The following is a 22,609-nucleotide window of genomic DNA, read 5'->3' as shown; positions in this document are numbered from 1 at the left end:
AGAGCGGAGGGCGGAGAGCTTGACTCGAGCGCCGCTATGGATCCGGCGCCTGCGCCCTAGCCCGGCTCTGCTGGCGCCACAGGGGCAGCGTCCCGGTGGTCCCTATGGATACGGCGCCTGCGCCGCAGCGGGTCCCGTCCCGGTGTCGCTGCCGGCCCGGGACTCCCAGGTGTGTTCCTTCCGGCGTCTGAAGGTGGTCTGGGGCCATCGGCAGGGCTTTTGGGGGTGACGGAGGAGGTCTTGGGGACACCTAAAAGGGTCTGGGGATACGTAAAGTTCTGGTGGGGCCATCTGAAAGGGTCAAGGGTCGTGGAGAGGCAGCTGGGCACCTCCGACGGTCCCTTGGGGAGGTCTCTGCAGGCTCCCGTGGGAGCTGGGGGTGTCTCGGGGTGGGTTTGGGTATGGGTTTGTACTGCAAACAGCGTTGATAATGACTTAGAGAAAGACACACAAGAGACTCAGTAAGTCTCTTGTATCGTGCTTCTATTCTGGCGCCTGACACAGGTAGGATCATTTCAAAAGAGCTGTGTGTCTTCAGAGAGGTTTGGGCAAACTTTTATACAAAAAGTTATCTGTCTATAATGACAGAGGTCCAGATGCTGCCTATCTATACAAAGCTTATCTATCTAAAAGAGCAGAAGTACACATATCATGCAGGTGTCCTTTATCGTATACAAAGGAGCATCTTGTCCAAGACTAACAGAAGTGAATCACTGACAAATCCTGTTATTCCTTCTCTATCCAAAGGCTGTCTGCCAACCCCTCTCCCCCTCCCTGCGTTCCAGCATTTCAGCTAACAAGCGGAAAATTCTTATCAACTCTGTGGTTCTGTTAATGAGACTTTTCTGTTCGTCAATTCCCCCCTTTCTCACAGCCAACAGTATATTCCTATACTATATTTTCTTAAGTCAAACTTTGGACCCAGGCTTTCTGAGCTATCTTTCCCATGCTGACACTTGTGGAAGTTACTCTCGGATGTAGTCACCCAGTCTGATGGCCCCCAAGTCCAATTCATTGAGGCTTCCCCAAATAAAGGGGTCCTCATTTGGCCTCGAGGAAGTTCAGTGCATATCCAACAGTTAGAGAGATTAGTTTGCAAAGCCAATTCTTGCCTAACGTGTAAGTACATATTGCCTTCCCATCCCTCAATTTCCTTGCTGTGGTGCAAAGATTTTGAGGGGAATTTCTAGGTATTAACTACAGCCAGGGCAATCCTTCAAGTGCCCTAGGAATGCAGTGAAAACCTTTTGGGAATTGTTCCTGCTCTGTTACTCCTCAAGCTATGAGGAGCTCTTCAGGGCAGCTCCAAGGTTAGGTTTGGATTCTCCTGGAGTCGCACACAGAACGAGTCTCACGATTCCAGTGGTCTAATTTCATAGCTGCATTTTCTTCTCTCTGCCTAGGTGACAGGACGACCTCACTAATGAAGAGAGATAGCCTGAGCTCTGCAGGAACCTTGAACCCAAGCAGCCAGTGCCTTCTGTGAGTACAAGCTGTCCTTGTTCAACGTGGAACTAGTTGAGAGCTGAAGCCAGACCATACCTTAATTCCCTCAGCTTCCTCTTCTGCAGATTAAACAGTCCCAGTTCCTTCAGCCACTCCTCGTAAGACTTGTTATCCAGACCCCTCACCAGCTTTGTGGCCCTTCTCTGGACTCACTCTCTCACAAGGGGTGTCCTGGGGAACACTACTTGTGCCCGGCCGGCCACCGGCTGGGTTTAACTCTGTTCCCCACCGCTCTTGGGGCCCAGCCATCCATCCTGTTCTGCTGTCCAGCAGTCCCTTTGAAAAAAAATCCATCTGAAAAAAGAAGTAGCAGAGAAGGAAAGCTGAAGCTGCAAAGATTGCAATCCCCTCAGTTCTGGTTGTAGCCAGGTGGGGGTTGGTCTCTTCTCCCAGGCAAGCAGCACCAGAGCAAGAGGGCACAGTCTCAAGCTGTGCCAGGGGAGGTTTAGGCTGAATGTTAGGAAGAGGTTTACAGCTTGGCCAAAGACTCTTCTGATCCCTGTCTTCTGGTCGTGACCAGCAGCGTGCACGGGTGGCCAAGAAGGCCACTGGCAACCTGGCCAATATCAGGATCAGAGTGGCCAGCAGGAGCAGGGAGGTCATTCTGCCCCTGCACTTGGCACTGGTTAGGGCACACCTTGAGTCCCGTGTCCAGTTCTGGGCCCCTCCATTTAAGCAAGACGTTGAGTTGCTGGAAGGTGTCTGGAGAAGGGCAACAAAGCTGGGGCGGGGTTTGGAGCACAGGCCTGTGAGGAGAGGCTGAGGGAGCTGGGGTTGCTTAGCCTGGAGAAGAGGAGGCTCAGGGGAGACCTTCTTGCTTTCTACGACTCCCTGAAGGGAGGTTGTAGCCAGGTGGGGGTTGGTCTCTTCTTCCAGGCAAGCAGCACCAGAACAAGAGGACACAGTCTCAAGCTGTGCCAGGGGAGGTTTAGGCTAGAGGTTAGGAAGAGGTTCTGCACAGAGAGAGTGATTGCCCATTGGAATGGGCTGCCCAGGGAGGTGGTGGAGTCACCATCTTTGGAGGTGTTCAGGAGGAGACTGGGTAGGGTGCTTGGTTGCATGGTTTAGTTGATTAGGTGGTGTTGGATGATAGGTTGGACACGATGATCTTGAAGGTCTCTTCCAACCTGGTCCGGTCCATTCCATTCCAATCAACTAAACCACGGCACTGAGTGCCTCATCCAGTCTCTTTCTAAACACTTCCAGTGATGGCGACTCCACCACCTCCCTGGGCAGCACATTCCAAAGGCCAATCTCTCTTTCAACCTGCTCTATTCTATTCTATGAAGACCTTCTTCCTAACATCCAGGTTTAATTGGTGAGAGCAACAGACTTGGTTGCTGCCACCCGCTGCTAAGGGGTCTGAGTGGCCCCCAAATGGGGTTTGGAGGCAGGTAGAGGTTTCTTTTGGCAGGTGAAGGGGTTTTGTGGGCATCTAGAAGGGGTGTGGAGCCCCCTGAAAGGGTCTGGGATAGTGTCAGGGGGTTCTGGGCTGGTCCACCAGCGGGTCTGGGGACATTAGAAGCGTCTGGGGGTACCTAAAACGGAGCTGGGCGTATCAGATGGGGGGTTTGGGTGCCTCCAAAGGGGTTTTGTGGGCATCTAAGTTGGGGAATCTGGGGGGGTCCTGAAGGAGTTGGGGGGTTCTCCTCAAGCTATGAGCAGACACACAGACAGTTGTTAACGGACTTTCTTTGATCATTCCAGGTCTGGTGTGCTGGGACTGCAGGATCTTCCTGAGCTGTCCACGTACAGTTTCTGTCGACACTCTTCAGCTCGTACATCCGGTTTGCTGACAGAGGGTGTGGGGTTTGTGGGGCCCGGCAGCGAGACTTTTCCAAAGAGGAGCTCTTCAGGGCAGCTCCAAGGTTAGGTTTGGAGTCTCCTGGAGTCGCACACAGAACGAGTCTCACGATTCCAGTGGTCTAATTTCATAGCTGCATTTTCTTCTCTCTGCCTAGGTGACAGGACGACCTCACTAATGAAGAGAGATAGCCTGAGCTCTGCAGGAACCTTGAACCCAAGCAGCCAGTGCCTTCTGTGAGTACAAGCTGTCCTTGCTCAACGTGGAACTAGTTGAGAGCTGAAGCCAGACCACACCATAATTCCCTCAGCTTCCTCTTCTGCACATTAAACAGTCCCAGTTCCTTCAGCCACTCCTCCTAAGGCTTGTTATCCAGACCCCTCACCGGCTTTGTGGCCCTTCTCTGGACTCACTCTCTCACAAGGGGTGTCCTGGGGAACACCACTTGTGCCCGGCCGGCCACCGGCTGGGTTTAACTCTGTTCCCCACCGCTCTCGGGGCCCAGCCATCCATCCTGTTCTGCTGTCCAGCAGTCCCTTTGAAAAAAAATCCATCTGAAAAAAGAAGTAGCAGAGAAGGAAAGTTGAAGCTGCAAAGATTGCAGTCCCCTCAGTTCTTGTGGTACCCGCTGTGAGATCCTAAGCCACCTGAACTGAGCCGGTCAGGCAGCCAAGCTAGTGCAGCAGTGTCTTCTGGAGAGTTGATAGGAGCCAGTTCTGTGGGGTTTGTTGAAGTGAGTGGCCAGTCGTTCTACATGAACAATTGTCTTAGTGCTAGCAAGTAGGAGGCTCTGAAGTGTGGTACTTTGAATGCTCCATTCATACTTGCCCTTCAGGAGGAGCCAGCTCTTTCATTGAAGGATCTTCCTGAGGTGTCCAAGTACAATTTCCGTTGACACTTTTCAGCTCTTACATCCAGGTTGCTGACAGAGGATGTTGGGTTTGTGGGCCCTGGCAGCGACAGTTTTCCAAAGAGGAGCTCTAAGGCCAGCTGCAAGGTTAGGTTTGGATTCTCCTGGGGTGCCTGTGCTTGAAAGCCCCCCAGAGGCCGTGCAGAGTGGTGCTCGCAGTAGCTCTGTGCAAGTCTGCCATGGGCTCAGGAGGCCAGTATCTAGAGAGAGGGAAGGACAGAGACACTTCTAAGACAGTTTTAAAGAAATAATTATGAGAAGAGGCAAATTAATTCTGGGGACTCATGTGATATGTCTGTTTAAGAGAAAAAAAAATGAAGGAGGTTTCTGACCATAACCAGGCTGACAAAGCACAGTAATGTGGTTTCCTATGGGATTCAACTCCTCCTGCATTGCACAGGACACTTCAACAGCTGTCCTGACAAGCTATAAGTAATGAACTTAATCCACCCTGTGCGAGCAATGGGGCAAAAGATTACAAAATCCATGTATGCAGTTGAGACGTGTTACGTTGGGACGCCCAGGATACAGCTCATCAAGCTCTCCTAGTTTTTAGACGCAAGATGGAAGAAGGAAGGGGGAAGACAGAGCAGAAGGTCTATTTAAATATGAAACTCCTAGGCTGAAAGAAAAGAAAAACATTTTAAAGAGCACTCAGTGAGACTCTGTCACCAGCATAGCTAATCACAGAATCACTGAGTGTTAGGGGTTGGAAGGGACCCCAAAATAGCATCCGGTCCAACCCCTGTGCCAGTGCAGGATCACCTGGGGCAGGTTTTGAATGTCTCCAGAGACTCCACTAACTCTCTGGGCAGCCTGCTCCAGGGCTCTGGCACACACAGTGAAAAGGTTTTCCCTTCTGTTCCTGTGGAACTTCCTCCTTTTATTCGTCGGACACAGCGAAGCCGCTGGGTCGTGTTGCTGCGGCAAGGTGACCCACCCTGTAGTTGAGGGCCTGGGTCTGTGCCTTCATGGCAGCCTGTTCCCTTGGCACCCTGTCAGCTTAACAGCCCTGTACTCGGGGTCTGTGTGACGAGTTGTGGAGCCCTCCATCCCCCTTCTGTCCCCAGCAGCAGCCCAAGGTCCCTGTAAGCAGGGCTGGGGAGGCTGCTTTAGGCAGCTAACAGGAACCAACCTTGCCTGGCCCTTAGGGGACTGAGGTCAGTCCCTGGGCTCCTGAAGAGGTGGTGTTGCGCTGCTGCCAGGAGGGCCAGCCCGTAGGTGGGGCACGGGCCAGAGCCTGTGGCTCTCTGTGGGGCTTTTTGGGAGTGCTGCTGAGGCCTCACTCTGTCCTGTTGGCATCCTTTGTCAGGGTAGCCAGATCCTAGGCCTGATGTCTATCGTTAGCTCAATCGCGGAATTTCCTCGTCTGCTGTTCCTGTCCGTAAATTTTTTGCCAGTGCTTCTGTAATAAAAAGGTTTTTATTTCTCCTGTAACTTGCAAGCTGGTGACCTCCTTAGGAGCACCACTGTGTTGTTCACAAAGTTCTTTGCTGTTGCAAAGCTGGGAGAAGTGTGAGGTTCAGCTGATGAAGTTTCTCTCTTTAGAAGTGTCTGCTCAGCTGTCCTCTTCCTGGATCTCGGAGCTTTGTCTCTCCCTGTTTGCGGTGCCCCGACAAGGACTTGTGCCGACACATCCTCGGGAAGCTGAAACCACCAAAGGGTTTAATGGGTGAGAGCAAAGCTCAGCTGTGTGCTGAAGCTGCAAACCTTGCCCAGAAGGCTGTCCCCGGCTCGGGGTGATAAAAAGAACAGGAGCGTAGCCGCTCAGCTGTCTTTCCTTCTGTGATGCCACAGGGGGGTGGGCGAGGATACAGCAGAGGAGCAGTGAGGGAGGGGTGAGGGCAGCCTCCCACAAAGGCTGCTTGCAGACCTGAAATGCCAAATGTTTGAAATGCCAGGACGTTCTTGGAGGGGAGGGAAAGCCCCGGGAAAGTGTAAGAGTGAGTGTGAGGTGTTCCAGCCGAGGAACAGCGGTGCTGCTTATTGAGAGATTGCAGAAGGGCAGTGATTTGTGTGCAGAAAGGCCTTGACGTGACCCCCCCTCTGTTCTGTAGAAAGGCTTCTAGAGGAGGAAAGCACATCCTGAGCAGAGCCACGGGGTGGTGTGGGGTGTGGTTTGAAACAGAAATAGCAACTGTCTCTCAATTAAAACAGTGGATTGTCTTTCATGTGTGTGTGTGGTGTGCTGTTTTTTCATTGAATGGAAAAAGCTCTGCAGGGAGACCAGCTGATCTGCTCCCGAGGCACAGCAGCACCGGACCTGCTGAGCGTTGGGGGCCTGTTAAGGAGGGTCTGCTGTCATCTGAAGTGGGCTTGGGGGTATGAAAGGGGAATTTGGGGGCATGTGAAGGGTTCTGGGAGCATCTAGAGGTGTCTGGGGACCTCTGGAGGGGCTCCTGGGTCATGTCTGGAGGGTCACGGAGGAGTGGGGGGGTCTGTGCCTCAGTGTGGTTTCGGGGTCTCTGTGTCAGGTCCCCACAGCGTGTGGGTTGCTGTGTGGCATTGCTGGAGTCTCGGTGTCCCTAGCGCCCCTGACTCTTCTGCTCACTGCTCCCACCTTGTGGGCACGGCCAGGTACTGCTTGCTGTCGCCTGCTGCCAAGGGTGTGAGTGGCCTCTGCAGGGAGGCGCGGAGAGGTATTCTGGGGCGTCTAGAGGGGCTTTGTGGGCATCGAGAGGTGTCTGGCGGCCTCTGGAGGGTCTCCGGGGGGGTCTCTGGAGGGTCCTGAAGCAGCTGAGGGGGCGGGGAGTGGTGGTGTTGTGTTAGAGGTCTCTGGGGGGTTCCAGGGTTTGGGGTCCCGCAGGATTGGGGTGGTCTCACTCCGGTATTGGGTGTCCTGCAGTCCCAGGACCCCCCAGCCACATCTCCCCGGGCATCTCAAGGCGAGCTGCGAGCACCTCAAGGGCCTTAGAGGGTGAGAAAGGAGGTCTGGGGGCATGTAGACGGAAGTGAGGGCACCAAGACGGCACCGCTCTCCCCGTGAGAGCGCCTGCCCTTCCCAAGACGGCACCGCTCTCCCCGTGACAGCGCCTGCCCTTCCCAAGATGGCGTTGCCATCTCCGTGACAGCGCCTGCCCTTCCCAAGATGGCGCCGCCCTCGCCTTCTCGGCTCCGACCTAGCCAGCGTAACTATCGTCCCCTCTGCTTTCTCCGCTCCGCATCAGCTCAGTGTAGACTCTGCTGCTCTCTGGAGTTGTTTTGTCCCTGCTGCAGGACTCTGCCACGGGTCTGGGTGTGGGCAGCAGCGAGGGGGGGGGCAAGAAACACCAGCAGCGAGGGGGGGTGGGTGTCGATTTGCCGCGGTCGGGAGCAGTCTGCTCCCAGTTCATGAGCTGTTCTCCTGTCTCTCCCAGCTCTTGCAGGCTGACCCCAATGCCCCCAGACTCGCCCAGCGATCCCAGGGTGAACCCCGCAGCACCCAGATTCGCCCAGCGATCGTCACGTGATTAGGGGCCGCGCAAAGGAGGGGCGGGGAGCAGAGAAAGCGGCGGCGGCGCTGTGAGGGGATAGGAAAGGGAAAGGGTGGGAAGGGAGCTAGAGGGGAGGGGGAGCGGGGAAGACCGTGCAGGTTACGTCACTGGAGGCGGGGCTTGAGGAAGGCAATTGGATGGCTATGGGGGGCAGGGCTGGAGGACTGGAGGCGGGGCTAGAGGGCGGCAATAGAATGGCTAAGGGAGGGGGCGGGAACGAGAGGGCATCTGTGTCACAAGGGGGCGGGGTTTGAGTGAAATAGGATGGCTATGGAGGGGGCGGGGAAAGGGCTGAGGGAGGTTGCAGGAGGTGGGACTGGAGGACTGGAGGCGGGGCTGGAGGGCGACAATTGGATGGCTATAGGAGGGGGCGGGGCTGGAGGAGGGCAGCAGGATGGCTATGGGGGGGGCGGGGAATAGCGCAGACTATGTCACGGGGGGCGTGGCCTGAGCAGCTGGGGCAGAGAGGCGATGGCTGCTGATTACGTCAGAGCAAGGGGGCGGAGCGCCCAGGCGGGAGGGGCGAGGAGGGCACCAGGGCTGCCCCGCGCGGTGACGTCAGAGAGTGGAGTGGGGCCGGCTGTGCCACGTGGGCCACGGGGAGCGCGGGAAAGGGAGAATGGGAGGGGAGAGGAGGAGGAGGGGAGGGAGGGAGAGGCTGGGGGGGGTCATTAGTGGCCACCGTAGCTCATTAGTGGCCACCCAAGCTCGATACTGGTCCAGACTCGTCCAGACTGGTCAAAACTGGTCCAAACCGGTCCAGACCGGTCCAAGCCGGTCCAGACCGGTCCAAGCCGGTCCAGACCGGTCCAAACCGGTCCAAGCCGGTCCAGACCGGTCCAAACCGGTCCAAACCGGTCCAAGCCGGTCCAGACCGGTCCAAGCCGGTCCAGACCAGTCCAAGCCGGTCCAGACCGGTCTAGACCGGTCCAAGCCGGTCCAAACCGGTCCAAACCGGTCCAGACCGGTCCAAGCCGGTCCAGACCGGTCCAAACTGGTCCAAACCGGTCCAAACCGGTCCAGACCGGTCCAAGCCGGTCCAAGCCGGTCCAGACCGGTCCAAACCGGTCCAAACCGGTCCAGACCGGTCCAAACCGGTCCAAACCGGTCCAAACCCGTCCAGACCGGTCCAAACCCGTCCAGACCGGTCCAAACCGGTCCAAGCCGGTCCAGACCGGTCCAAGCCGGTCCAAGCCGGTCCAGACCGGTCCAGACCGGTCCAAACCGGTCCAAGCCGGTCCTAGCCAGTCCAGACCGGTCCAGACCGGTCCAAACCGGTCCAAACCGGTCCAGACCGGTCCAAGCCGGTCCAAACCGGTCCAGACCAGTCCAAGCCGGTCCAAGCCGGTCCAGACCGGTCCAAACCGGTCCAAACCGGTCCGGACCGGTCCAAACCGGTCCAAACTGGTCCGGACTGGTCGAAACCGCTTGAAACTGGTCCAGACTGGTCCAAACCGGTCCAAAACACTCCAGACTGGTCCAAACCGGTCCAAACCAGTCTACACTGGTCCAAACTGATCCATACTGTTCCAAACTGGTCCAAAACGGTCCAGACCGGTCCAGACTGGTCCAAACTGGTCCAGACTGGTCCAAACTGGTCCAGACTGGTCCAGACTGGTCAAACCAGTCCAGACTGGTCCAAACCGGTCCAGACTGGTCTAGCCCTGGCTCCATACTGGTACATACTGGTACATACTGGTCCCCCCTCTCTTCCTCTCCCCTCCCTTCCCCTTCCTTATTCCTTTCCCGCCCTCCCCTCCCCTTTTGCCGCCCACCCCTAACCCCTTTCCCGCCTTTGCGCTTTCCCCTCCCTCCTATTGGCCGCACCGCGCCAGAAGCTCCCTCCCCCTTTTAGCTTGGTGGGGGGAGGGGGCACGGCCAGCCACCCGCCTCCACTTCACTCCCTCCCTCCCTTATTTGGGGAGGGGCGTGGCCAGCCCCCCACCTCGCTTCTTCACTGCCCTCCCTTTGTGGGTGTGGCCAGCCGCCCTCCTCCGTTTCACTCTCCCTCCCTTATTTGGGAGGGGGCGTGGCCAGCCAGTCCCATCGCAGTGCACTCCCAGTCCTTCCCATTCTCTCCCAGTTCCCTCCCATTCCCATTCCACTACACCCAGTTCCTCCCTGTCCTTTCCCACTCCCTTTCCATTACCCTTCCAGTGCCCTCCTAGTCCCTTCACTGTTCCCTACCAATTCCCTCCCAGTTTCCTCCCACTCCCTCCCAGTCCCCTCCAATTTCACTCAGGTCCTCCCAGTTCCCTCCAAGTCCCCTTCCAGTTTGACCCAGGCCCTTCCCAGTTCCTTCCCAGTCCCCTCCCATCCCTCCCATTCCCTACCACTGCCCTCCCTGTCAATCCCAGTCCACCCAAGCCCCTAACAGTCCATCCCAGTCCCTTTCATTCCCTTCCCAGTTCACTCAGTCCCATCCCAATCCCCTCCCTGTCCCTTCCCTGTCCCTTCCCAATCCCCTTACTGTCCCATCCCACTCCATCCCAGTCCCTGCCAGTCCCTCCCAGTCCATTCCCACTATGTCCCCTCCCTGTCCCTCCAAGTCCCCTACCATACTGTCCCACTCCCTTCCCAGTCCCCTCCCAGTCCCTCCCTGTTTATTCCTGTCCCTCCCAGTACCTCCCAATCCCTTCTAATCCTATCCCAGTATGGGAGGAGACCAGTAGGGACCAGGAGGCACTGGGAGACATACCTGGACCAGCTGGAGGCATTGCTGGAGCCCTGGGAGACAACTGGAAGCAGCAGGAACTCAACTGGGAGCACTGGGAACAACTGGGAGAGCACTGTGAGCACTGTGAGTATCTCCACATAACCCCCAGTGCCCCCCTCAGCCCCTCCAGACCTCCCCAAAGTCTTTCCAGAGTCTCTGAGTTCTTCCCAGTGCCATTCAGAGCCCTTCCCAGTACCTCCCAGTTGACCCTTAGAATTTTCCCAGTGCCCCCTCACTCTCCCCCAGTAACCCTCCCTGCCCCAGATCCTTCCACAGCCTCCCAGTGCCCCCCCAACTCCCTTCCAGAGACCTTCCACAGCCTCCCAGTCCTTCCCAGTACTGTCCTGAGACCCTCCCAGTGCCTCCCAGTCCTTTCCCAGTCTGGGAGGAAGCTGGCAGGGGCTGAGAGGCACTGGGAAGGACTGGGAGCCATACCTGCAGCACCTGGAGTCAGTTCTGGAGCCCTGGGAGACAACTGGAAGCAGCAGGAACTCAACTGGGAGCACTGGGAGGAACTGGGAGAGCACTGGGAGCACTGTGAGTATCTCCTCATGACCCCCAGTGCCCCCGAGCTCCTCCAGACCCCCTCCAGAGTCATTCCACAGTCTCTGAGTTCTTCCCAGTGCCATTCAGAGCCCTTCCCAGTACCTCCCAGTTAACCCTTATAGTTCTCCAGCGCCCCCTCACTCCCCCCAGTAACCCTCCCCCCCCAGATCTTTTCACAGCCTCCCAGTACCTCCCAGTGCCCCCCCAGAGCCCTTAACAGCCTCCCTGTCCTTCACAGTACTGTCCTGAGCCCTTTCCAATTCCCTCCCTGATCCATCCCACTCTATCCCAGTCCCTTCCAACTCTTTTCCCTTCCCATTCCCTTCTTAGTTCCCTCCCAATCCCCTCCCACTGGCTCCCCACTCCCCTCCCAGTCCCGTCACAGTGCACTCCCAGTCCTTCCCAGTCTCTCCCAGTTCCCTCCCATTCCCATCCCAGTACACCCAGTTCCTCCCTGTCCTTCCCCACTCCCATCCCAGTCTCTTCCCAGTGCCCCCCTAGTCCATCCCAGCCCCTCCCAGTTCCTCCCATTCCATCCCAGTCCCTTCACAGTCCCCAACCAGTCCCTTCCCCATCCCTTTCCAGTCCCCTCCCAGTTCTACCTGCACTACCTGGCAAGAGCCCTGGTGGACAATTGGAAGCAGTAGCATCCCCACTGGGAGACAACTGGGAAACAACTGGGAGCACTGGGAGCGTGACCCAGGAATTCCCAGTACCCCCCCTCAGCCCCCCATTTCCCTCCCACAGCCCTTTACAGCCTCCCAGTCCATCCCATTTTCTCCTACACCTTTCCCAGTCTGGGAGGAGACTGGTAGGGGCTGGAAGTTTCTGGGAGAGTCTGGGAGCCATACCTGCAGCACCTGGAGTCAGACCTGGAGCCCTGGGAGACAACTGGAAGCAGCAGGAACCCAACTGGGACAAAAGTGGGAGACAGCTGTGAAAGTCCCCTCCCAGTCCCTGCCAGTCCCTCCCAGTCCATTCCCACTATGTCCCCTCCCTGTCCCTCCACGTCCCCTCCCACACTGTCCCACTCCCTTCCAGTCCCTCCCTGTTTATTCCTGTCCCTCCCAGTACCTCCCAATCCCTTCTAGTCCTATCCCAGTATGGGAGGAGACCAGTAGGGACCAGGAGGCACTGGGAGACATGCCTGGACCAGCTGGAGGCATTGCTGGAGCCCTGGGACACAACTGGAAGCAGCGGGAACCCAACTGGGAGCACTAGGGGTCCCTGGGAGGAACTGGGAGACAACTGGGAGAGCACTGGGAGTATCTCCCCATGACCCCCAGTGCCCCCCTGAGCCCCTCCAGACTGCCCCAAAGTCTTTCCACAGTCTGAGTTCTTCCCAGTGCCATTCAGAGCCCTTCCCAGTACCTCCCAGTTAACCCTTAGACTTCCCCAGTGCCCCCTCACTCCCCCCACAGTAACCCTCCCCTCCCAGAGTCCTTTCACAGCCTCCCAGTACTCCCCACTACCTCCCAGTACCTTCCAGTAACCCCCAGTGCCCCCCTGAGCCCTCCCAGTTCCACCGAGGAAGTCCTTCCACAGCCTCCCAGTGACCCTCTGTACCCCACTGAGCATCCCCAATTCCCCCCCAGAGTCCTTCCACAGTCTCCCAGTCCTTCCCACTACTGTCCTGAGCCCCTCCCAGTGCCTCCCAGTCCTTTCCCAGTCTGGGAGGAGGCTGGCAGGGGCTGAGAGGCACTGGGAGGGACTGGGAGGGACTGGGAGCCATACCTGCAGCACCTGGAGTCAGTTCTGGAGCCCTGGGATACAACTGGAAGGATCAGGAACCTAACTGGGAGCACTGGGAGGAACTGGGAGACAACTGGGAGAGCACTGGGAGCACTGTGAGTATCTCCCCATAACCCCCAGTGACCCCTTCACCCCCTGCAGACTGCCCCAAAGTCTCTCCACAGTCTCTGAGTTTTTCCCAGTGCCATTCAGAGCCCTTCCCAGTACCTCCCAGTTAACCCTTATAGTTCTCCAGTGCCCCCTCACTCCCCCCCAGTAACTCTCCACCCCCAGAGTCCTTCCACAGCCTCCCAGTACCTTCTAGTACTTCCCAGTAACCCCCAGTTCCTCCTAGTACCTCCCAGTCTCACATAATCAACCAGGTTTGAAGAGACCTCAGATCTCATCAATTCCCTCCTATGTCTGCATCCCTATCCCCTCCTCACAATTAAACCATGGCTCCAGGTGCCACATCCAGTTCTTTTTTGGAACACCTCCAGGGATGGGGACTCCACCACCTCCCTGGGCAGCACATTCCAATGGCCAGTTCCTCTTTCTGGGATGAACTTTGTCCTCACCTCTAGCTTAAACCTTCCCTGGCACAGCCTGAGACTGTGTCCTCTTGTTCTGGTACTGGGTGCCTGGGTGAACAGACCAAACCCTACCTGGCTACAATCTGCCCTCAGGTAGTTGTAGAGAGCAAGAAGGTCTCCCCTGAGCCTCCTCTTCTCCAGGCTAAGCAACCCCAGCTCCCTCAGCCTTGCCTCACAGGGCTATGCTCCAGACCCCTCCCCAGTTTTGTTGCCCTTCTCTGGACACCTTCCAGCATCTCAACATCTTTCCTAAACTGAGGGGCCCAGGAACTGGACCCAGAACTCAAGGTGTGGCCTGACCAGTGCTGAGCACAGGGCAGAATGACCTCCCTGCTCCTGCTGGCCACACTGTTCCTGATGCAGGCCAGGATGTATTTGGCCTTCTTGGCCACCTGGGCACACTGCTGGCTCATGTTCAGCTGGTGTCAACCAGCACCCTCAGGTCCCTTTCTGCCTGGTTCCTCTCCAGCTAGTCTGACCCCAGCCTGTAGCAATGCCTGGGGTTGTTGTGGTAATGTGTAGAACCTGGCACTTGGATGTGTTCAATATCATGCCCTTGGACTCTGCCTGGAGGAAAGCAGAAAGTATGTATGGAAGGTTTCAGGACAGGAAAGAACAACAGGCTGCTGACGACGGAAGAATGGTCTGATGATAAAGAAGAGCTGACTGCAGTAAACAGCCTGAAGCGCGAGACAGAAGGACGCTCGCCTCCGTGCTGGAGAAGCTCAACCTGATATGGGATGAAGATAATAATGGAGAGCTGCATATCAAAGGAGAAAACTCAATTAGCAGCAGTGGTGCAAGAATGCCAGGGAATTGCTTAGCCTGCTTGATTTTTCCTACATACACTGCTTGTTCTGTACCACTAAACAATTCCTGCTTCACCAACCAGGGAGTCCATGCATGCTTTCCAAACTCTGCCCATCTGTCCAGCCTGTCAGGGTCCCTCTGCTGAGCTCTCCTACCTTCCAGCAGATCAACTCCTGCCCCCAGCTTGGTGTCATCTGCAAAGTTATTGATGATGGACTCGATCCCCTCATCCAGATCATCAATAAAGATATTGAACAGGATGGGACCCAGCACTGATCCCTGGGGGACACCACTAGTGCCCGGCTGCCAGCTGCATGTGGCACCATTCACCACCACTCTCTGGGCCCAGGACTCCAGCCAGTTCCTAACCCAGCACAGAGTGCTCCTGTCCAGGATGTGGGCTGTCAGCTCAGCCAGGTGGTTGTTGTGGCAGACAGTGTCAAAGGGCTTGCTGAAGTCCGGGCAGACTACATCCACAGCCTTCCCAACACCTACCAGGCAGTCACCTGGGCATAGAAGGAGATCAGGTTGGTGAGGCAGGACCTGCCCCTCCCACCAAATCTTTGCTGGCTGGGCCTGAGCCCTTGCCCATCCTGCAGGTTTGCTGTGATTGCCCCCAGGATGATCTGCTCCATAGTCTTGCCAGGCACTGAGGTCAGGCTTACAGGCCTGGAGTTCCCAGGTTCTTCCCTCCAGCCCTTCTCGTGAATGGCATCACACTGGCAGCTTCCAGCCACCTGGGACCTCTGTGGTCATGCAGGACTGGTGGCAAATGTTGGACAGTGGCTTGGAGCTCATCTGCCAGAGCTCTCTGCCCTGGGATGGATCCCATCTGGTGCCATAGACTTGTGAGGGTCCCAGTGGTATCCGAGTCCCTCCCAGTTCTTTCCCAGTCCTTCTCAGTCACCCCTAGTCCTTCCAACTTCCATCCCAGTTCCTCCCGTTTCCTTCCCATTCCCTCCCATTCCCTTTGGAATTCCTCACAGTCCCTCCCATTCCTCTCCCGGTCCTTCCCAATCTCCTTCCAGTCCCTTCCCAGTCTCTCCCAGTCCCTTCTCAGTCCTGTCCCCATCCCCATCCCTCCCAATCCTCTCCCAGTGTCCTCCCAGTCCCATCCCAGTCACTCCCAGTCCCCTCCCAGTCTCTCCTAGTCCTTTCCCAGTTCCTCTCAATCCCTCCCAGTCTCCTTCTCATCTTGCAGCGTGGCAGATTTCCCGGAGTGGGAAAGCAGAGCCGCGCTCTCTTTGGTCAGTACAGTTTAGGTGGGAAGTGCTTCCACTGGCTCCATTGGTCCAGATCACCCCAGTTTGGGCTCTGTTTACTTTGGGGCCATTTGGGCCCATTTAGGGTCCTCTTTGGGACTTTTTTTCCCAGTTGTTCCCAGTCCCTTCCAGTTCCTTCGGAGCTCTCTCACAGTTCTCCCCAGTGCCTCCCACTTGAGCCTCCACTACCTCTTAGTCTCTACCAGTTTCCTCCCAGTTTTCTTTCAGTCTCTGACAGTTTCCTCCTCCTTCCCTCCCAGATTCCACCTCGTGCCCTCCCAGTCCCTCCCAGTTTCTTCCCAGTCGCTTCCAGTTCTCTGCCAGTCCTTTGGTGGGAGGAAACTGTTGGGACCGGGAGGGCACCGGGAGGAGGCCATTACTGTGTAGTTTGGTAATACCGACGGCTGCAGCTGGTGCTGAGCTAAACAGAATGATCACAGAAGGCTTTTGCTCTGAAGCCAGAGCTGCCTGCTGGCGGAACGAACGTTTTTCTGACAGCTCTTGGAGGAACATTTCTGTACAGGTGTTCCCCAGGGCTCCTCAGCTGCTCAGAACTCAACGTGTTGTCTTGGAGGGGAATAAAACTCATGGAAAGCTGAGCGTGAGGTGACAAAGCAGGCGCCGCCTCCCCCAGCGCGGCGCCGCCTCCCCCAGCGCGGCGCCGCCTCCCCCAGCGCGGCGCCGCCTCCCCCAGCGCGGCGCCGCCTCCCCCAGCGCGGCGCCGCCTCCCCCAGCGCGGCGCCGCCTCCCCCAGCGCGGCGCCGCCTCCCCCAGCGCGGCGCCGCCTCCCCCAGCGCGGCGCCGCCTCCCCCAGCGCGGCGCCGCCTCCCCCAGCGCGGCGCCGCCTCCCCCAGCGCGGCGCCGCCTCCCCCAGCGCGGCGCCGCCTCCCCCAGCGCGGCGCCGCCTCCCCCAGCGCGGCGCCGCCTCCCCCAGCGCGGCGCCGCCTCCCCCAGCGCGGCGCCGCCTCCCCCAGCGCGGCGCCGCCTCCCCCAGCGCGGCGCCGCCTCCCCCAGCGCGGCGCCGCCTCCCCCAGCGCGGCGCCGCCTCCCCCAGCGCGGCGCCGCCTCCCCCAGCGCGGCGCCGCCTCCCCCAGCGCGGCGCCGCCTCCCCCAGCGCGGCGCCGCCTCCCCCAGCGCGGCGCCGCCTCCCCCAGCGCGGCGCCGCCTCCCCCAGCGCGGCGCCGCCTCCCCCAGCGCGGCGCCGCCTCCCCCAGCGCGGCGCCGCCTCCCCCAGCGCGGCGCCGCCTCCCCCAGCGCGGCGCCGCCTCCCCCAGCGCGGCGCCGCCTCCCCCAGCGCGGCGCCGCCTCCCCCAGCGCGGCGCCGCCTCCCCCAGCGCGGCGCCGCCTCCCCCAGCGCGGCGCCGCCTCCCCCAGCGCGGCGCCGCCTCCCCCAGCGCGGCGCCGCCTCCCCCAGCGCGGCGCCGCCTCCCCCAGCGCGGCGCCGCCTCCCCCAGCGCGATAAAAAGCGGGGCAGCCCCTCAGCTGTCTCTCTTTCCTTCCATGATACCACATGGGGGTGGGTCATGATGCAGGAGAGGAGCAGGTGAGTGAGGGGCGGGGGATGCTGCCCGAAAAAGCTGCCTGAATGCTCTCAGAGGGGATGAAAACCATGAAAAAAATGTGTTAGTGTGAGGTATTCCAGCAGAGAAAAAGCTGTGCTCTTAATCGAGAGATTGCAGAACAGTAGTAATGTGGATGCAAAAAGGCTTTGAAATTACTCTTATTTGCAAACTAAAAAACCCCACAAGACACACAAAAGAAACATCACTGGTTTTATTTTTAGTTTCTTAATTTGAATGGGAAGTCAAGGGGAATATAGAGGCATGTGGGGACCAATGGAAGGTCTCCTGTGGGTATTTTAGTCGGATGGTTAGGGTTAGTTGTGGTGGTGGGGGGAAAGCTTTGCAGTAGTGGCCTTTGTGGCGGGGGTCCAAATAACCCTAAATATCCAACTAATCATTTGGGAGACTCTCCAGAGGCCCTCCTGATTCCTCTATGTGCCCCCAAATTCCCCTTTGATACCCCCGGTGCACCTTAGGTGCCAACCGATCCCCTTAAGAGGGGTGGCAACACTGACCAGTTAGGGGCTTCTCTTGCCCCTGTGTGTGGGGAGCAGCTGAGTGCGGCCCTCTTTGAAGGTTTTTCCATTTGTATTGAAAACTAAGAAACAAAAAGAAAAAAACCCCAAAGAAACAAAGAAGGGCAACCCCCCCTCCCATGACAGACAAAAAGGAAGGTCTACTGTTTTTATGTGATACATGTTGTATTTATGCTTTGAAACCCTGTTTTGCTCTCCCTAGAATTTGCTTTTACATTCCAGAAGCTCTCCTGTTTAAGTGGATGTAGAAGAATAGTATTATGTGGGAAGATGTTTTGGGATAGCTTTGGAAGACTATGGGGAAGATTTGCCTTTGCTCGAGTCAGAGAAAGCTATGTTTTGCCTTTGACTCTGAGAGTAATGTAAACACTTTGGAACCGAAGGAGAGAAACTGGGCAGAGTTTGGTTGGACGTGTTAAAATAGTTTTGTTGTTACGACCTACTGTATGCCTTAATTACACGTATGCCAGTAGAAAATGCCCAACTGAGATGTGCCACGTGTGCCTTCTGATTAGACTATATAACTTTGCTGTATAATGTAATAAATGTCTTCAGCTGCTTACATCTGGTCCAGAAAGCACTGCTCGAAGTAATTAAAACATCAATACTACACCAAATGGTCACCCCGGACAGAGGTAAGTGACTGGGGAAACTGAGGGTCGGTGCCTCCTGTTGATGAGCACGTATGGGTAATCAAAGAACAAAAGAAGATAACTTGATACTCAGAGTCATTTACTTACATCTTGGAGGGAAAAAAAAGGGCAACAATGTAGAATGAAAAGACATGGGTGCGGGGAGGGATGGCGGCAACAAAAGTAAACAAAATTGTTACATCTTCCCTTACAACACAGGGACTAATTAAAGATTCTTTAGATCAATTAGCAGAGCATTATAAAGCTGTTACAATAGTAATGCCATTTCACCAGAACAAAGCTCTTCTTTGACATCTACGCCCCCCAGCCCCTCTCCCCCACCATGGCCACTAAGCTCACCTGCACCCCTGAAGCTGCAGTCACTGGCACCTGGCCAATAGCAACAGCAGCCCACTCCCCCCCTGCTGCTGGACACCCCCCCACTAACTCTTAAAAGTTTTTTCCATGTGTTTTAATTGTGGACAGAAGGGACACTTTAGGCAAAAAGCATGACTTGGGAGAAGATGACTGTCCTAGAAGCCTGTAAGAAACACTGATTGCCAGATACTTTTGTGTACTTTAGGAACTGCTGCTGTAAGTTGTATGCACTGACATCCAGCAATATGGAGTGAGAAGAGACAGTGGCATCTGCTACAAGCACCTCTAGTTTTAGGCTCAAAAACATCAATGTAGCTCAAAATTGCTGCTATTACCTCCTATGGAAGTCTCCATGCCTTCAGGGAATCCTACATTTGACCTGGAGGCTGCCTGGAAGGGCAGCTGGTGTGAATTCGGTGGCTTCCTCCCCACCCCCCTTTTGCCCCCCCCTCTTTGTCCTTATGGTGCCTTTGCTAGCCGGCCACCTCCCCCCCCCCCCCCCTTTCTCCCCCCCGTTCTGATAACCTCTCTAGTCTGTGAAAGTTGTGTTCTGATTTAAAGCAACAATGATTATTTCATTATTTCTGATTGTGATGTGTTTTAGAGATTTTTTTTTGTTTTTAATAGTTGTTTTACCTGTAAGCATAATGAATAGTAAGTATTTAGTATTTATAAGTATTAAGTAATTAGTGATTGTACTAAGGTACTAAGGTGTTAGGATAAGAGTTTGATATAGGGATATTATAGAATGAGATTTTTGTTTCTTTGTATTCAAAATCGTTTTAAGAGAAGCATTATATATATTAAAAAAAAAAAAAGATGCATATTTTATAACAGGTTGGATGTGTTAAAATAGTTTTATTGCAACCTATTGTATGCCTTAATTACACGTATGCCAGCAGAAAATGCCCATTTGAGATGTGCCACGTGTGCCTTCTGATTAGACTATATGACTTTGCTGTATAATGTAATAAATGTCTTCAGCTGCTTACATCTGGCCCAGAAAGCACTGCTCGAAGTAAAACCTCTATACTACAGTGTTAATTGGTAAGAAGGGAGGCTTTGAAATGGGGTATGTGCAGTGTGTATCTATCATATGCAAAGAGTGGCTTTTTAAAACGTATCGATTTTGTTGTCGATTGGTTGTTTTTTATGTGAATGGAAAACCCTCTGAACAGAGGCTGGCTGAGCCTGATAGGAAAAATTAACCGTTCTGTATAAAATAAGAATTAACATGGGAAAAGATTAACCTTTTATATAACCTTCGGCGGCTCGGCTGGGCTCGGCTCCCTTCGGCGGCTCGGCTGGGCTCGGCTCCCTTCGGCGGCTCGGCTGGGCTCGGCTCCCTTCGGCGGCTCGGCTGGGCTCGGCTCCCTTCGGCGGCTCGGCTGGGCTCGGCTCCCTTCGGCGGCTCGGCTGGGCTCGGCTCCCTTCGGCGGCTCGGCTGGGCTCGGCTCCCTTCGGCGGCTCGGCTGGGCTCGGCTCCCTTCGGCGGCTCGGCTGGGCTCGGCTCCCTTCGGCGGCTCGGCTGGGCTCGGCTCCCTTCGGCGGCTCGGCTGGGCTCGGCTCCCTTCGGCGGCTCGGCTGGGCTCGGCTCCCTTCGGCGGCTCGGCTGGGCTCGGCTCCCTTCGGCGGCTCGGCTGGGCTCGGCTCCCTTCGGCGGCTCGGCTGGGCTCGGCTCCCTTCGGCGGCTCGGCTGGGCTCGGCTCCCTTCGGCGGCTCGGCTGGGCTCGGCTCCCTTCGGCGGCTCGGCTGGGCTCGGCTCCCTTCGGCGGCTCGGCTGGGCTCGGCTCCCTTCGGCGGCTCGGCTGGGCTCGGCTCCCTTCGGCGGCTCGGCTGGGCTCGGCTCCCTTCGGCTCCTCGGCTGGGCTCGGCTCCCTTCGGCTCCTCGGCTGGGCTCGGCTCCCTTCGGCTCCTCGGCTGGGCTCGGCTCCCTTCGGCTCCTCGGCTGGGCTCGGCTCCCTTCGGCTCCTCGGCTGGGCTCGGCTCCCTTCGGCTCCTCGGCTCGGCTCGGCTCCCTTCGGCTCCTCGGCTCGGCTCGGCTCCCTTCGGCTCCTCGGCTCGGCTCGGCTCCCTTCGGCTCCTCGGCTCGGCTCGGCTCCCTTCGGCGGCTCGGCTCGGCTCGGCTCGGCTCGGCTCCCTTCGGCTCGGCTCGGCTCCCTTCGGCTCGGCTCGGCTCGGCTCGGCTCCCTTCGGCTCGGCTCGGCTCCCTTCGGCTCCTCGGCTCGGCTCGGCTCCCTTCGGCGCCTGCCCTTCCCAAGATGGCGCCGCCCTCCACGTGACGGCGCCTGCCCTTCCCAAGATGGCGCCGCCCTCGCCCCCTCGGCTCTGACCTAGCCAGCGTAACCCTCGTCCCCTCTGCTTTCTCCGCTCCGCATCATCTCAGTGTAGACTCTGCTGCTCTCTGGAGTTGTTTTGTCCCTGCTGCAGGACTCTGCCACGGGTCAGGGGGTGGGCAGCAGCGAAGGGGGGGTGGGGGTGGGTGTCGATTTGCCGCGGTCGGGAGCAGTCTGCTCCCAGTTCACGAGCTGTTCTCCTGTCTCTCCCAGCTCTTGCAGGCTGACCCCAATGCCCCCAGACTCGCCCAGCGATCCCAGGGTGAACCCAGCGCCTCCCAGTCTCTGCCAGTGCTCCCGGGAACTGCAAAATCCCTCTCCAGTCCTCCCAGGAACGCAGTGAGTGACCTCCTGTCCCACGCGGTGCTGCCAGTAAAACCTCTCTGATCCCATTCTCGGTGACCTCGCAGCAACAACAGTGCTCCCAGGAACTCCAAGATCTCCCTCAAGGGCTCCCAGTACTGCAATGTGTTCTCCCAGTCCCCCCCAGTATTTCCCAGTCCCTTCCCAGTTTGTCCCTGTCCCTCCCAGCTTGTCCCAGTCTGTAACAATCGCTTTGCTATCCCTACCAAGTCCCTTCCCTCACTGTCCCAGTCCCTTCCCAGTCCATTCCCAGTTTCATTCCCAGTCCTTTCCCACTGCATCCCAGTCCCTTCGCAGTACTCTCCCATTCCCAGCCAAGTCCCTTCCCAGTTCCCTTCCAGTCCCTCCCAATTTCTCCCACTACCTCCCAATTCTTCTTAGTCCCTTGCCAGTCCCCTCCAGGTCCTTTCCAGTCCATCCCATTCCCACCCAGTCCCTTCTCCGTCCTATCCCAGTCCATCCCACTCCATCCCGGGCCCTCCCAGTCCCTTCCCATTCCCTTCCCATTCCCTTCCCAGTTCCCTCCCATTCCGTCCCAGTCCTTCCCAGTCTCTCCCCCCCCATTCCTGTCCATCCCAGCCCCTCCCATTCCCTCCCCGTCCCCTCCCAGTCCGCCCAGTGCCCTCCCAGTCATTCCCAGTTCCTCCCATTCCCTCTCAGTCCCCTCCTGGTCCATTCCCAGTGCCCTCCCAGTCCCTCCCAGTGCCCTCCCATTTCACTCGGGTCCTCCCACTTCCGTCCAAGTCCGCTCCCAGTGTGTCCCAGTCCCCTCCCAGTTTGTCCCAGTCCCCTCCCTGTCCATTCCTTGTCCCTTCCCAGTTTGTCCCAGTCGCTTCCCAGTTCCCTCCAAGTCCCCTCCCAGTTAGTTCCAGGCCCTTCCCAGTCCCTTCAAAGTTTATCCCAGTGCCTACTCAGTTCCATCCCAGTCCATCCCACTCCACCCAGACTCTCCCACTCCCCTCCCAGTCCCTTTGCATTACCCTTCTAGTTCCCCCACACTTCCCTCCCAGTCCCTTCCCAGTTTGTCCCTGTCCCTTCCCAATCCCTTCCCTGCCCCTTCCCTGTCCCTTCCCAGTTCCCTCCCAGTCCCCTCTCAGTCCACCCATTTCCTCCCAGTCCCTTTCCAGTCCCTTCCCAGGCCCTCCAAGTTTCCTCCCACTCCCTCCCGGTCCCCTCCCAGTCCTTCCAAGTGCGCTTCCAGGTCCTCCAAGTCCCCTCCCACTTAGTTCCAGGCCCTTCCCAGTTTGTCCCTGTCCCTTCTCACTCCCCTCCCAGTCCCTTCTCACTCCATTCCCACTCCCCTCCCAGTCACTTCCCACTCCCCTCCTTGTCCACTCCTTGTCCTCTCCTTGTCCCCTCCTTCTCCTCTCCTTGTCCTTTCCATGTCCATTCCTTTTCCCATCCCAGTCCCCTCCCAGTTTGTCCCAGTCCCTTTCCAGTCCCTTCCCAGG

The 22,609-nt window shown here is 57.3% G+C and overlaps 1 protein-coding gene and 1 long non-coding RNA gene across 2 annotated transcripts; both read left to right on the top strand.

Annotated features, from left to right (window-relative positions):
- LOC137451451 (uncharacterized) lies at positions 1–3,370 on the top strand. The gene is made up of 3 exons (XR_010989832.1): positions 1–169; positions 1,404–1,482; positions 3,214–3,370. It is a non-coding gene; the product is annotated as an uncharacterized lncRNA (long non-coding RNA).
- Positions 3,371–8,164: 4,794 nt separating this feature from the next.
- On the top strand, positions 8,165–14,167 carry LOC137451445 (uncharacterized). Its single transcript, XM_068158912.1, has 4 exons — positions 8,165–8,179; positions 9,356–10,493; positions 10,851–10,946; positions 11,703–14,167. The coding sequence occupies exons 1-4, from the start codon at positions 8,165–8,167 to the stop codon at positions 11,768–11,770; spliced, it is 1,317 nt and encodes a 438-aa protein (XP_068015013.1). The 3' UTR covers positions 11,771–14,167.
- Positions 14,168–22,609: the final 8,442 nt, after the last annotated feature.

The sequence above is a fragment of the Melanerpes formicivorus genome, unplaced genomic scaffold (genome assembly GCF_026170545.1).
Source record: "Melanerpes formicivorus ecotype bairdi unplaced genomic scaffold, bMelFor1.0.p_v2 SCAF_45, whole genome shotgun sequence".
Classification (NCBI taxonomy): domain Eukaryota; kingdom Metazoa; phylum Chordata; class Aves; order Piciformes; family Picidae; genus Melanerpes; species Melanerpes formicivorus.
This window is presented reverse-complemented; position numbering and strand designations above follow the sequence as displayed.